The sequence below is a fragment of the Terrapene carolina genome, unplaced genomic scaffold (assembly GCF_002925995.2).
Source record: "Terrapene carolina triunguis isolate 2854851 unplaced genomic scaffold, T_m_triunguis-2.0 Scaffold68, whole genome shotgun sequence".
NCBI classification, from domain to species: Eukaryota; Metazoa; Chordata; order Testudines; family Emydidae; genus Terrapene; species Terrapene triunguis.
In genome coordinates this window covers 55,373,882-55,387,809 of record NW_020664419.1, presented here as the reverse complement: position 1 = coordinate 55,387,809, position 13,928 = coordinate 55,373,882, and the positions used below count along the sequence as shown (strand labels likewise).

Sequence of the window (13,928 nt, the reverse complement as noted above, 5' to 3'; positions counted from 1 at the left end):
GCCCCACACCTGTATGCTACTGTCTCTCTTCGCTCTTCTCCCTGCCTGCCTTTGATCCTTTCCTCTTGCTGCCCCACTCAGCAACTCTTCCCCAGCGCAATAAAACACCTTTTGAGGACCGGGGGCAGGCAAAGGGAGTTTTCCAGACTAAGGAGTGAAGGTGCCGATCGCCCCCCGCCTTCCCCTCCTTGCATTGATGGACAGAGCCCATCCCCCTGCAGGGGGCCGCTCCCCTCATTCTCCTTGGGCAGAGAAAAAAGCGACCCCAGGGAGTGACCGAGGGGGAAGAGAACCTGGTCCACAACCACGGGGCGGGGCTGGAGGAAGGTACCTAAGGGGGACGGGAAAGGGGGTAGAGAGCTCAGCTCCTGTGCCCCGGGGCAGCCTCCCAGTGGCGGCCGCGCTGCTGCAAAGGGAAGCGGGGGAGGGGGCGGCTGGCGTCAAGCGCTGACCAGCCTCTGAGACGGGCGCGCCCCTCCCCGCCCCGCGGGATAAAGGCACCGGCCCCCAGCGCTCGCTCGCTCACAGAGAACCTGGGGGAGCCGAGGCGGTGGGAGCCAGGGCAGAGCAGCAGCAGCAGCAGCGGCGAAGCGAGCGGGCGGGGAGTGCGAGGGCAGGGTCCCGCCAGGCGGCACCATGCGCTCGGCCGCCAGCCCCGGGCCCTCGTGGGAAGCGCCTCCGAGCGGGAACGGCAGCCAGTGGCGGCTGGCGGCGGGGAGCAGCCCCAGCCCGGCGCCCGGCTCCGCCGCCCCCAACGCCAGCCGCGCGGGCGGCTGGGACCCGTACGGGCGGGACGAGGAGCTGGCCAAGCTGGAGATCGCCGTGTTGGGGCTGATCTTCGCGGCGGCGCTGCTGGGCAACGGCCTCGTGCTGCTGGCGCTGCGCCGCACGGCCCGCAAGGCCTCCCGCGTGCACCTCTTCATCCGCCACCTCAGCCTGGCCGACCTGGCCGTGGCCTTCTTCCAGGTGCTGCCGCAGCTGTGCTGGGAGGTGACCTACCGCTTCCACGGGCCCGACGGGCTGTGCCGCGTGGTCAAGCACCTGCAGGTCTTCGGCATGTTCGCCTCGGCCTACCTGCTGGTGGCCATGACGGCCGACCGCTACGTGGCCGTGTGCCACCCGCTGCAGACCCTGCGCCAGCCCGCCCGCCGCCCGCACGCCATGGTGGCGGCCGCCTGGGCGCTCAGCCTGCTGCTCAGCACGCCGCAGTACTTCATCTTCTCCCTCAGCGAGGTGGAGCGCGGCTCGCAGGTCTACGACTGCTGGGCGCACTTCGTGCAGCCCTGGGGGCCCCGCGCCTACGTCACCTGGATCACCGGCGGCATCTTCGTGGCGCCCGTGCTGGTCCTGGCCACCTGCTACGGCTTCATCTGCGGCCACCTCTGGCGGAACATCCGCGGCAAGACCCGCCGGCGCGGGGAAGGGGGCGGCGGGGCCCGCCGCAAGCAGGGGGCGGCGGCAGCGCCTGGGCCCACCGGCGGCGCCTTCCGCAGGGGGCTTCTGCCCACCCCGTGTGTCAGCAGCGTCAAGACCATCTCCCGGGCCAAGATCCGCACCGTCAAGATGACCTTCGTGATCGTCTCGGCGTACATCGTCTGCTGGGCGCCCTTCTTCACCGTCCAGATGTGGTCCGTCTGGGACCCGCAGTTCTCCTGGATCGGTAGGTGAAGGGAGGTGCTCTGGTTTACCTTGCTGCCATCCGGAGTGACTCCGCACTCACACCGAAGTAACTCAGAACAGATTATGAGAGGGAGAGAGACGTAAAGTACTCCCCCCCCCCCGCCTTCTGGTGTGTTGGGGGAGCAGAGGGACGATCCAGACCAAGGATTATTTCTTTAGATGATAATGGGGAAATCACCTTAGTTTCACTCAGAGCAGCAAACTCTGCCTTTTTTTTAATAGTTTGCCCTTGATAGTTGCTATTATGACAGTGCGAGCTCTGACAAGGAAACTCCGCTGTTTCAGTTGTTCTTGAGGAACAATTTGAATAACGGGGCTTTTGATTTTTAAGCAACTCTCCCCTGTAAAACAAATGTGGAGTTCTGCTGAAAAACTGATGGCATGATTTGTCTCCACCTCAATTATTTCTTTAAGGAAACATGTTGAATAAAAATCATCATGTTCCTAAAAAAGTTTTACATAAATTAAAGGATTATTTGTGTTTATATTGCAGGTATGAGTTAAATAATGTTTTCCCACTTACTGTTTTGCTTTTGCTACTGAGTGACAGACCTAATGTTCTGGTGCAATAATGAAATGCAGTTGCTACCCTGGAAAGCCTTTTTCCTGTCAGTCTTGTATGCGTTTCAATTTTGCCACTTACCTGCATTCAAATAGGTTAAAAGAGGAAAATAAATAACTAATTTGGGGATTCCATTTCATTTAAAGTTTGTGTCTGGGAGGGGTGTAAACCTAGAGCCTGATCCTGCTCTCACCGAAGTCAATGAGAGCAGAATCAGGCCCTTTGGAGATCTAGGAAAGATTCTACAGTATACCACAGCTAAATAACCTTGAGGGGCTAAATCGTACAGTACATGGACAAATACCCCTGACTTCAGTGAGGGTGTTCCATGAATAAGAACTGCAGGACTGAGTGCAATGCCTTGCTGTTTTGCTTGGGTTAGATCAAAACGCAATGTTCAGTTGACACGAGCAAATCCTCTTAAACTCCTTAGTTACTTCGTAATAGAACGGGTTTCTGGTTTTGTTTGTTTGTTTTTGTTTTAAGTGATTGTTCTAAACCACTGGTTCTCAAAGGGTCGCAACCCCATGGGAGGTTGCAACTTGGTTATGTGGGGGATCGCGAGCCCCGACCCCGGAGCGTGGCTGCGAACTGCGAACCCCGACAGCGACTGTGTGGGGCTGCGAACCGTGACCCCCTGCTAGCCATGAGTGTCTACCCCTGCGCTGGGTTGCAACCCTGATGAGGGGCTGCGAGCCCCAACCCTGGCCAGGAGCGGGGCTGTGAGCTCCGGCCAGGCGCAGGGCTGCGGGGCAGTACCGGGTTTACAGTGGTGCCACGCCCAAACTCAAAAGGGGCCCTGGCGTGGCCCGCTCACTTGCACTGTACCAAGAGCAGCTGGCTCCTCTACACCCCCTGGCTCCTCTCCCCCACTGTTCACTCCACTCAGCTGGCCAGCCCAGGGCTCCTCCCCACCCCATGACCCACAGGTGCCACCGGGAGATCAGCTGTTGGCAACTGCCAATCAGCTATTTCAGGGCAGAGGGAGCTGGGCTAGGGGGACAAGCAGCCAGGGCATGGCAGCTTCTGTGCTAGCTGTGGAGGGGTGGGGGAGATTGGGTGTGGGCAGCTTCTTGGCTGGGGGGAGATGGGTGGGCAGATTCTCGGCTAGCCGTGGGGGGCTGCTGGGGGGAGTACAGGCTGGGGGGTTTCTCAAGGACCAAGCCAGCCATTCTCAGTCCACTCCAGTGTCTCCCCCAGGACCTGTGCCCCCCTCCAACCTGGAGAAATCAGCTGCAGACCCCCTTAGTGCTGGGCAGGGGGACAAACCAAAGAACATGGCTCCTTTAAGAAAAGTTTGCCTTTGTGTTTGATGTGTGAACTTGGGCTGGGGCCAGCAGCTCGCCCCCTCCCCGTACTCCCTCCAGCCAGTCAGGTGCGCCCAGCCGTGGCCAAAGGTGAGAGGGGCTTCACTGCAGCCCCAGCCCCAAGTACAAATGAGCAGCCTCTCCCAGCCCGGCCCCTGCCCATGCCCAGACCCCTCCCCTGCGGGCTCTGGGAGCTCCCAACCCCTACGGTTCTGACCCAGGTTCCAGGCCTCCGCATCCCTTTCCCCGTGTATGGAGGGACAGGAGGGGGCAATGCACCACCAGTACTTCTAGCTGCATCCTCCCTGCAGGCTCTTCTCCAGGGCTGGCTCTCATGCCTGGCAAAGTAACGATTGCCCAGCTCAAAGCTGTTTCCAACTCTCCCCCCTCCCGCCCCCGCCCAGATCAAGCCTGCCTGAGCGGCTTTTCCTCCCAGAGAGGAAGTTTATCCCCCCGCACCCCAGATCAGCATCCCCTCCTCCCCGCATCAGGAAGGTTTGATTTCCTTCTCCTGGATCTACACCCCACCTCTCCTTCAGCTCCCAGGGAATTCCTACCGTTGCATCCACCCCACCCACCCACCCCGTATCAGCTTCAAGTCAGGAGACGCTGCCTTGCTTCACCTTGGGACACCTGAGCTTGTCTTGCATCAGGATGCTGGGCTGCAGCAGCCCGGAGGAGGAAGCAAACCCCCCACTCCCCCTGCCTTTGGCCATAGTCCCACCAGGGGCTCCCCCCCACAAAAGTTGCACAGTGTTGTGAGGAAGTCAGCGAGCGAGCTTCAAAGCCAGCGTGGGCTGCCACAACGGGGACTGGGAGGAGCTGGAGTGACACAGCAGCCACACAGCAGGATGAATGAATGGGACATTTCTCTCTTGGGCTGTTGAATTAAATTTCTCTCTGTGTCAGGGCGGGCAGTTTCTGGGCTGGCCGCAGGGGGTGGGGCTTGGGGGAGACAGAGCTTCTTTGAGTGCGTGGGTGGGAGCGGCTGCTAGACAGAGCCACCAAGAGATGGGGAGCAGAGAGAGAGAAAGATGGGCAAAGGGACACAGATGGAGAGCAAGAAGTGGGAAACATCAGGAAGGGGAGATACCAATGATAGACACACATTCAAAAACTAGAATGAAAGTGTATAAATATGCTGAAAATAGCCTCCCCTCAAAATTGGCAGAGCACCCCTCCAGCACACACACCTCGCCTGTAAGGCAGGAGGGGGCAGAAAGGAGTGGGCGGCAGGCAGGAGGCATTCATAGAATCATAGAATATCAGGGTTGGAAGGGACCTCAGGAGGTCATCTAGTCCAACCCCCTGCTCAAAGCAGGACCAATTCCCAACTAAATCATCCCAGCCAGGGCTTTGTCAAGCCGGGCCTTAAAAACCTCCAAGGAAGGAGACTCCATCACCTCCCTAGGGAACGCATTCCAGTGCTTCACCACCCTCCTAGTGAAAAGGTTTTTCCTAATATCCAACCTAGACCTCCCCCACTGCAACTTGAGACCATTGCTCCTTGTTCTGTCATCTGCCACCACTGAGAACAGCCGAGCTCCATCCTCTTTGGAACCCCCCCTCAGGTAGTTGAATGCAGCTATCAAATCCCCTTTCATTCTTCTCTTCTGGAGACTAAACAATCCCAGTTCCCTCAGCCTCTCCTCATAAGTCATGTGCTCCAGACTCCAAATCATTTTTGTTGCCCTCCGCTGGACTCTTTCCAATTTTTCCACATCCTTCTTGTAGTGTGGGGCCCAAAACTGGACACAGTATTCCAGATGAGGCCTCACCAACGTCGAATAAAGGGGAACGATCACGTTCCTCGATCTGCTGGCAATGCCCCTACTTATACAGTCCAAAATGCCGTTAGCCTTCTTGGCAACAAGAGCACACTGTTGACTCATATCCAGCTTCTTGTCCACTGTGACCCCTAGTTCCTTTTCTGCAGAACTGCTACCCAGCCATTCGGTCCCTAGTCTGTAGCAGTGCATGGGATTCTTCCGTCCTAAGTGCAGGACTCTGCACTTGTCCTTGTTGAACCTCATCAGGTTTTTTTTGGCCCAATCCTCTAATTTGTCTAGGTCCCTCTGTATCCGATCTCTACCCTCTAGTGTATCTACCACACCTCCCAGTTTAGTGTCATCTGCAAACTTGCTGAGAGTGCAGTCCACACCATCCTCCAGATCATTAATAAAGATATTAAACAAAACCGGCCCCAGGACCGACCCTTGGGGCACTCCACTTGAAACCGGCTGCCAACTAGACATGGAGCCATTGATCACTACCCGTTGAGCCCGACGATTTAGCCAGCTTTCTATCCACCTTACAGTCCATTCATCCAGCCCATACTTCTTTAACTTGGCGGCAAGAATACTGTGGGTCCATTCAGAGAGGTCTAGGGGGATTGGGCAGAGCGGGGCCAGAAAGAGGTTGTGTGGGGGGTGGGGCCTTGCGGGAGGAGGCAGAGCTAGGATGGGACACCCACTAGCAAAACCAAAAGTCAGCACCTGTGCCATGACCCCTTCCTCCCGTCCACTGCTTGCTCTTCTCAGCCGCTGCCAGTTCGGGCCAGTGACCATCCGTTTCAGGCTCCCTGGGGGTGGGTGCGCCTCTCCCGGCCACTCTGCGGAAGTGGTTGGCTGGGGGAGTTGGTAGCTACCCTCCGCCCATGCAAGGAAATGCCACCTCCGCCACGGGCAGCACCAGCGCCAGGTGGGTAGGGCTGGGTGGGGCCCCAGGGGACAGGACCGCTCTGTGCTCCCAAGCTTCAGCTGTCCTGCCCCCAGCACTGTGCTGGGAGGGGGGATCCCTGCTCTGTGCTGGCTCAGCAGGGCCTGGGGGCAGGGCTTGAGGGCATGGGTCTGTGAGGAGGATGCTGGGATGTGAGGGGGTGGGAGGTGCTGGGGAGTGGGGGAGGTTTGTGTGCTTTGGGGTGCTGGGCAGTGGGGGTCTGTTGGGGGGGTTGCTATGTAGTTGTGGTGGGGCTGTGGGGAAGGACACTGGGCAGTGGAGGTGGGGGCGATCTGTGCATGTTGGACTGCTAGGAAGTGGGGGGGTGCTGGGCAGTTGTGGTTGGGCTGAGAGCGGAGGTGCGCTGGGTGGGGTGGTGGTGTGCAGAGCACTGTGCATTTGTGGGGGGCACTGGGCATAGGGAGTCGGGGGGGCATTGGGAGTTGTGTGGCATGACATAGGCCCACCCCCATGGTTGAAGGGGCATGCTGGCAGCACAGGGCTGGGTGGGCCAGTGTGCATCTGGCACTGCCAGTTTGCCCACTGGGCGGAGCAGGGCTGCCCCCGCCGTACCATGCCCCATTGCCCCTCGCGCCAGGGACCGACTTCCCTGCGCCATGTTCCGTTGCCTCCATGGGGGCCCACAAATATGTTTGGGGCCGGGCCCACAAAAGATTAATCCGGCCCTGCTTTGGGGCTGCAAGCCCCGACCCCTGTGTGGGGTTGTAAGCCCCAATCCCGGCCAGGCGTGGTGTTGTGATTCCCCGACCCCAACCAGGAGAGGGGCTGTGAGCTGGGGCATCCACGACACTGTGAGCCCTGACCCCTGTACTGGGGTTGTCAGGCGGGGCCTGGCCATGGTGAGGGTTATTAGCCGGGAGCTCTGCCGGGCACAAGGTTGTTAACCCCCAGCCGTGCAACACACAGGGTTGTCAGCCCCAAGCCCCACCACCCACTGTGAGCCCGGCCAGGCACTTGGTTGTGAGCCACCATCACCACCATATGCGGATCTCAGAGCCCCAAGCTCCTCCAGCCCAGCTCCACCACCAACTCCACTCCACCTCTAGCCCTGCTCCACCTCCAAAGAAGGCGCCAAATAGAAGTTTGCCCAGGGCGCCATTTTTCCCATGGCTGGCCCTGGTACTGAGACAACATTAGAGGGCTTGATTCTTTAGCAGCTGAACAAGTACAGTCAGACACACAAATGCAAACTTTCTCCTGAAAATAATGGCCACGTGTACTGCTAAAACCGCTAAAAAACAAAAGTATCTCGAGTCTTACATTAAACTTGGTTTTACCAGTATCATCACCTCTGGTACTGAAAAACCGCAATGAGTCATTTGCTGTGAAGTTTTGTCTGCTGAATCAATGAAACCATGCAAACTGCAGCGACATCTTGAAACTACACATCCTGAGCATAAAAATCAAAACATGGTTTTTTTTCAAACGCAGAGAAGAAGCAACAAAGAAGGCCAGGCTTGATGCTGATGGAAGTTTCCAACAGCAAACGTCCTCCACTGTGGAGGCCTCTTGTGTTGTGTCACTACGCATTGCCTGTACCAAATCACCGCATACAGTAGGTTAGGAGTTTATTCTGCCAGCATGCAAAGATATTGTGGCAATGATACTGCCAAAAAACTGAATATGCTTTCCATGTCTAATGATACTGTGAAACGCAGAATATGTGAGATGTCTGAAGATATCAAAAAACAAGTTGTGCACGAAATTAAACATGCTGCTTTCAGTATGTTCAGCCTGCAACTTGATGAAACTACTGATGTTACTCACTGCGCGCAACTGATAGCATTCGTACGGTATGTTAATGCTGGAGATGTTAAGGATGAGTTCTTATTCTGTGAACAACTTGAAACAACCACAACATCATAGGCCATTTTCAATAAGGTGAATGCTTTTTTCGAAAGCAATGGCATTGAGTGGAAAAATCTTTGTGGTACCTGTACTGATGGTGCTCCAGCAATGATGGGTGCACCGTGTGGCTTTCAGCAGAAGGTAAAGTGTGTCTCACCTAATGTGATTGTCACTCATTGTGGAATCCATCGTCAAGTCCTAGCTGCAAAGACATTGCCAATATGCCCTAATGCTGTGGTGGATGTTATGTGAGCAGTGAACTACATTAAAGCTCATGTTCTGAATAGTTGTCTCTTTCGAGAGCTCTGCAATGAAATGGGTGGTGAATATGAAGTTCTACTTTTCCACACTCAAAGCTGATGGCTTTCTACGGGACGTGCATTAAAGCACATTTTTATACTTCATGAAGAGATGGCAGAGTTTTTCCTGTGAAAACAGAAACAAGAGCTGAACAAAATGTTAAGTGACAAGAAATGGCTTCTCTGCTTGGCATACCTAGTTGATATCTTTGGTAACCTTAATGATCTCAATCTGTCACTTCAGGAGAAAACGTTAATAGACCTGACTAATAAAATCAAAGCCTTCCAGATGAAGTTGGATCTGTGGTGCAGGAAGCTGGACACAGACAGATATGGCATGTTTCCGACACTTTCCTCGTTCAGCGAGGAGGAGGAAGTTAACATTGATAGTGCTCTCAAGTCAGCAATCAGTGAACATTTGAGAGCCCTTCATGAAGAGTTCTCACACTACTTCCCAGCGCTACCAGAAGCACTTCATTGCCTGGTGAAGAACCCTTTCAGTGGGACAGCTGAGCAGTTACCTACTCACGATATTCACGCACAGGAACAGTTTGTCGACATGATCAATGATGATGAAGTGAAAGCAAAATTCTCACAGCTGCCTCCAAACCAGTTCTGGTGCTCAGTTGCAAGTGAATACCCACTGGTGTCTGAAATGGCCCTGAGAGTCCTTCTGCCATTTCCTACTACCTACGAATGCAAGAGTGGATTCTCCAGCCTTCTCACAATAAAGATGAAATCTCGAAACAGGCTTCATGTGAAGGACGACATCAGATGCGCCTTTTCTAAAACAACACCAAGAATAAAACTTCTTGTGTCAAATAAACAGCATCATCCATCTCACTGATTTTTTTGGCTGCTTCAGGTCATTAATTGCTGTCAAGTATTAAAATAAAATTCTACTTAAAAATAACTTTTCCACTTATATTTAATTTGATAAAAATGTGTTTTAGTCTTAATTTAAAAGCAGTGAGAAACGGCAAATTCATTTTAAGCAATAGGGTTAAAATTTAGTATTTTAACATAGTGTTAAATATAAAAAATGTGTTTTTAATTTCTAAGGGGGGGGGGTCGCACTCAGAGGCTTGGTGTTCGAAAGGGTCACCAATACAAAAAGTTTGAGAACCACTGCCCTAGAGTAACCAGGGAGGCTGCCAACCGTCTTGTATGCCTGCTTGAAAGTTCTGTGGTAACTTAAATGTTTGACTTGTAATACTTCTACCTTTCAAAAAACATAGAAAAAGAAGAGAATTTTGCATTTCCCAGGTTTTCACAGTGTGTCTGATACTTCAGCTATCTGTACACAGCCAAGGAAAATATCAAAGTATCATCAGCCTAAAAAAAGCGCTAAGCTCAAATGTTTTACAAAAGCTTTTAGAGATTATAAATTTGCTGTTTGTAAACAATCAGCTCTTCTGGAAGGAAATGTCACATTTGCTTTCTGATTTAATAAAAGGTAAATGGTTGTGATTAAAATATTTGCTGAATTAATTTGAACAAACATAATTTAGTAAAATGTTCCCCCAAAATTCAAAACTCCAGGTGTGCTTTGTTTTTAAATTAAAAAGTCTATTCCAGAAATAGCACAGTGAATTCATTTTGCCCTTGTTATGGATAAAATTCTGGAAGTAATTTTCATTCATTATAAAGTACGCATACATATATATGTAAAGTGAAAGCTGGAAGCCACAAACTTTAGATGATGATACTTTATTGTACTTCACTCTTTTGTACTTCAGACTTTCATTGACAATAGTGGGAACTTTGATTACACAAGAAATGTGGGATTGAGACCAAAATCACAATGCATAACATAGTTGATCGAATATAAATAGAATGGAAGGTTTGAGGCAGACTAATATAATTTTGATTTCAAAAGGAGGGGGGGAAAAAACCTGTCAGGGTATTTCACTGTGTTAAATAGAGAGATTAATATGAAGAGACATTCTAAAAATCTTGTAGAACTATACAACACAGTGAATATATCGCTGTGGAGACTTAATATTCATAAAGTAAGTTTTAATTGAACATACTAAGTACTTGAAAGAGTCTGACAATTTAAACTAGTAGAGGTAGGAGGATGAAGCTTTTTCTATGACAAAGTTTATTTGAAGGGAAAAAAACAGAGCCTCTTTCTTTGATCTCTAGCATTATGGATCTGATTCAATGGGCTTTGGATCAGGGCCTATATACATTTTGGAAGAAAAAACGTAGGGTGAAATCCTGGCCTTGCTGAAGCTAGTGTTTTACCAGTGACGTCAATTTCACTCTTACCTAATCGAATTCGGACTCAGGTTTGGGATTTAAGGCTCCCGTCCAGCAAAGCACTCACTTAGGCTATGGCTACACTAGAGAGCTGCAGCTGTGCCACTGTAAGCTCTCTAGCGTACTCACTTTAAAATGACGGGAATTAATCCAACCCCAACGAGCAGCAGTAGGTATATCAACAGGAGAAGCTGTCCCGTCAACATAGTGCTGTCCATCCCGGCACTTAGGTCAGTGTAATTTATGTCGCTTGGGGTGGTGGCTAATTCACACCCCTGAGCAACATGAGTATTACCAACATAAGTGGTAGGGTATGCATAGCCTCAATGTCAATGGGACTGCTGACACTTACAGGTTAACATGTGCTGAAGTGCTTTGCTGTATTGGGTTCTTAGATCCCAAACCAGAAGTCATTAATCTTTACTCAGATAAAAGTCCAGTTGACTTCAATTGGAGTTTTACCTGACTAAGGACTTCCTGATTATGTCCTTAGGATGATTTGGAGGATCTGTCTGTACAATTGCTGAATTCTGGTTGATATGAAGTGGTTACTATGAAAATCGCTGTATCAGCTTTGTTGTATCCACTATGGGCTAGAAGTGCTGTATCATTTCCTCCTAGACCAGATACGAGGAGGGTCATAGAACTCAAGGACCCTATTCAGCTGATGATAACTTGGAAGAATGGATGAGCTCTGGTCTAAAGGAGAAACCGTTTTACCTTCCCTCTCTGAGGGGAGGGGGAACTGGAAAAAATGGAAATTTACCAGTTGCAGAGCAAAGGAAGCCAGGTGACCAGTTAGGGCTTTAACTAAAGACTTACAGGGGAGGAAGGAAGGGCATGGACAGTCTAGGTCAGAGGACTAGTTGAGGGGAGAATACTCCATGTTTCAGCATGCAAGTAACAGAAGGATGCTGGACAGTCCCTGACTCCAGCCCAAAGAATCATCTGGAGTGGTGAGGAAACTGAGGAAGGGAAATGCATGTAGTTTATTATTTTTCTATCGATCTGTGTATTTCTCATATGATTAAGTGAAGAGCAGCAGCACTGTAGAACTCTGGACTGTATGTCTGTGTTATATGTAACACTTTCCACATGATGGCCCCTTGGAGAGGTAAACTAGAAGTCTCTCACCTTTGGTGAGATTATGAAAGAGGTGTGTGTAAGAGACGGGGGAGCCTGAGGAGTTCATACTGGTTACAGGGGCTGGGCAGGGTGCCGTGAGATCACAGCTCTCCAGATGGAGTGTAAGACAGAGGGTCTTCGTTCTAATAATGTGCCTAGGGACCCCAAGACTGGGACAGTGCTTGGGTTTATAACACCTGGGGATCCAGAGGCTGGATTCCCCCACAACGATCTGAAGGGCTGCCAATAGAGGGTGCCCAGCCAGACCAGTGGTTAATCAAATGGTTAATGAAGATATTAACTGTATGTTGGCAATGTTCCTTTACTTCTGCTACTAAAACAGTATACTTTTTTTTTTTAAATAGATTCTGAAAACACTGTCATTACAGTCACTGCTCTGTTGGCCAGTCTGAACAGTTGTTGCAATCCCTGGATCTACATGTTCTTTAGTGGACACCTCCTGCAAGACTGTTTACAGAGCTTCCCTTGCTGTCAAAAAATAAAACAAAAGCTGAGCAAAGAAGATTCTGACAGCGTTAGCAGAAGACAGACTTCTTTTACCAACAACAGAAGCCCAACAAACAGTTTGGACATGTGGAGGGATTCACCCAAATCATCAAAATCTACCAAATTCACCCCCATTCCAGCCTGAGCCAGTTACACAGAAGAGACAGCACTTGTGAGTATCACAGTGTGGCACTTTAAGCTTGTCAAGGCATTAGTCATCACATGGAAAATGAACTACTGCAGTAGCCATATCATGAAAAGTATCATATTGCTAAATAAACTATTTTGCACTGCTGTAAATTATTTTATGAAAAGTATTAATGACATACAAAGCAGTGGAATGTGGGCAGTTGCTCTGGAAAGAGTACTAATGACCATTATTTTTCTAAAGTTAACTTTATTAATTTTTTGTTTATAAAATAATTAACGCTTTGTTTGCATGGTCGTAATTTTAATTGAGACTTCTTCAAAACAGTAGAGGACTGGTAGTACAGATCCTCACCTAGTGTAAACTAGAGTAACTCCATGGCTCATTAGAACAATGGCTATATTTTGCACTGATCCTCCATTGAAGTTATTGGAAAATCACAAGGTGTAAACCAGTTCATAATTTGGCCCTAAACCACAGGGGGAAATTGCTAGAAGAAATTCCAGTCTTACTGGGCAGCGAACATTCTGAATAGCTTGGTTAACCAGGCACATAAGAGTTATTGGAAATTTAACTATTCCTATTGCTTTACCATTCAACACCACCATGAAATGAACTGAACCTGGCCAACATTTCTCATTGAGGGCCCAGTTGTGCAGTCTTCATGCTGGCAAATCTTCCATTGATGTCCATGTCTAGGTATGGACTTCACGACTGGATTTTTGGGGCTGGCTCCTGCTCCCATAGTTATTGATGGATTTTTTTCATTAGATGCTGGATCAAGCACCAGCTTTTTAATTAAAAAGCAGAGACAGAGTGACAAAAACATTACAAGTCAAACTTAGTTGCTCCCCAGCTCTTGGTAAAGTGCTACTGAAAGCCACAACCAGACCAACACCAATACAAAAAAACCATCTGGTTAAGAGTAGAAACTGCTCTTGTTTTGTTTTCTTGATAGGACAGCTAGGGCCCAATCCTTGCAATCCACAATTAGTCCTTACTTATGCAAACAGTCCCACTGAGTTCAATGGAATGACACTATTGCCTAGCAGCTTCAGGGTCAAGCATTCCAAGATGTGAATTTCAGAGCTAATCTTACAATTGTTCTGAGAACATGGAAGGATTGCAGCTTTTTGGCAATCCTAAATGAATTGCTCACTGAATGCAAAGATGTGAAGGGGCATTCATGTGACTACATAGACTTTAAGTGCATCGTGGTTGCCAACTGAAGTGTGCTGACATCTAACCATAATTTATAATCATAACTACTCTTAAAGTGTGCCAGTATCCCACTACAGCTTATGCTTTGCTCTGAGTTATTCCTACAGCATCTGAGTACTTTAATAACACATTGTCCTGAAAGCTTGGTTTTGAAGCTCCTTGAACAAATTTTGCTGTTTGTTAGAAGTCCTAGGAATCTCTTAAAATGACAACATTGAGGGTACGTC

At 50.1% G+C, this 13,928-nt stretch overlaps 1 protein-coding gene across 1 annotated transcript; it reads left to right on the top strand.

Moving 5' to 3' along the window:
* The first annotated feature begins 636 nt into the window (after nt 1-636).
* Nucleotides 637-12,854, top strand: AVPR1A (arginine vasopressin receptor 1A). The gene is made up of 2 exons (XM_026648973.1): nt 637-1,660; nt 12,191-12,854. The coding sequence occupies exons 1-2, from the start codon at nt 637-639 to the stop codon at nt 12,475-12,477; spliced, it is 1,311 nt and encodes a 436-aa protein (XP_026504758.1). The 3' UTR covers nt 12,478-12,854.
* The last annotated feature ends 1,074 nt before the right edge of the window (nt 12,855-13,928 follow it).

What these genes read in the sequence shown, in the direction of transcription:
- AVPR1A (XM_026648973.1), top strand. Translation starts at nt 637, where the DNA reads ATGCGCTCGGCCGCCAGCCCCGGGCCCTCGTGGGAAGCGCCTCCGAGC. An exon ending in CCCGCAGTTCTCCTGGATCG is followed by an intron (nt 1,661 to 12,190) that starts GTAGGTGAAGGG and finishes TTTTTTAAATAG; the next exon opens with ATTCTGAAAACACTGTCATT.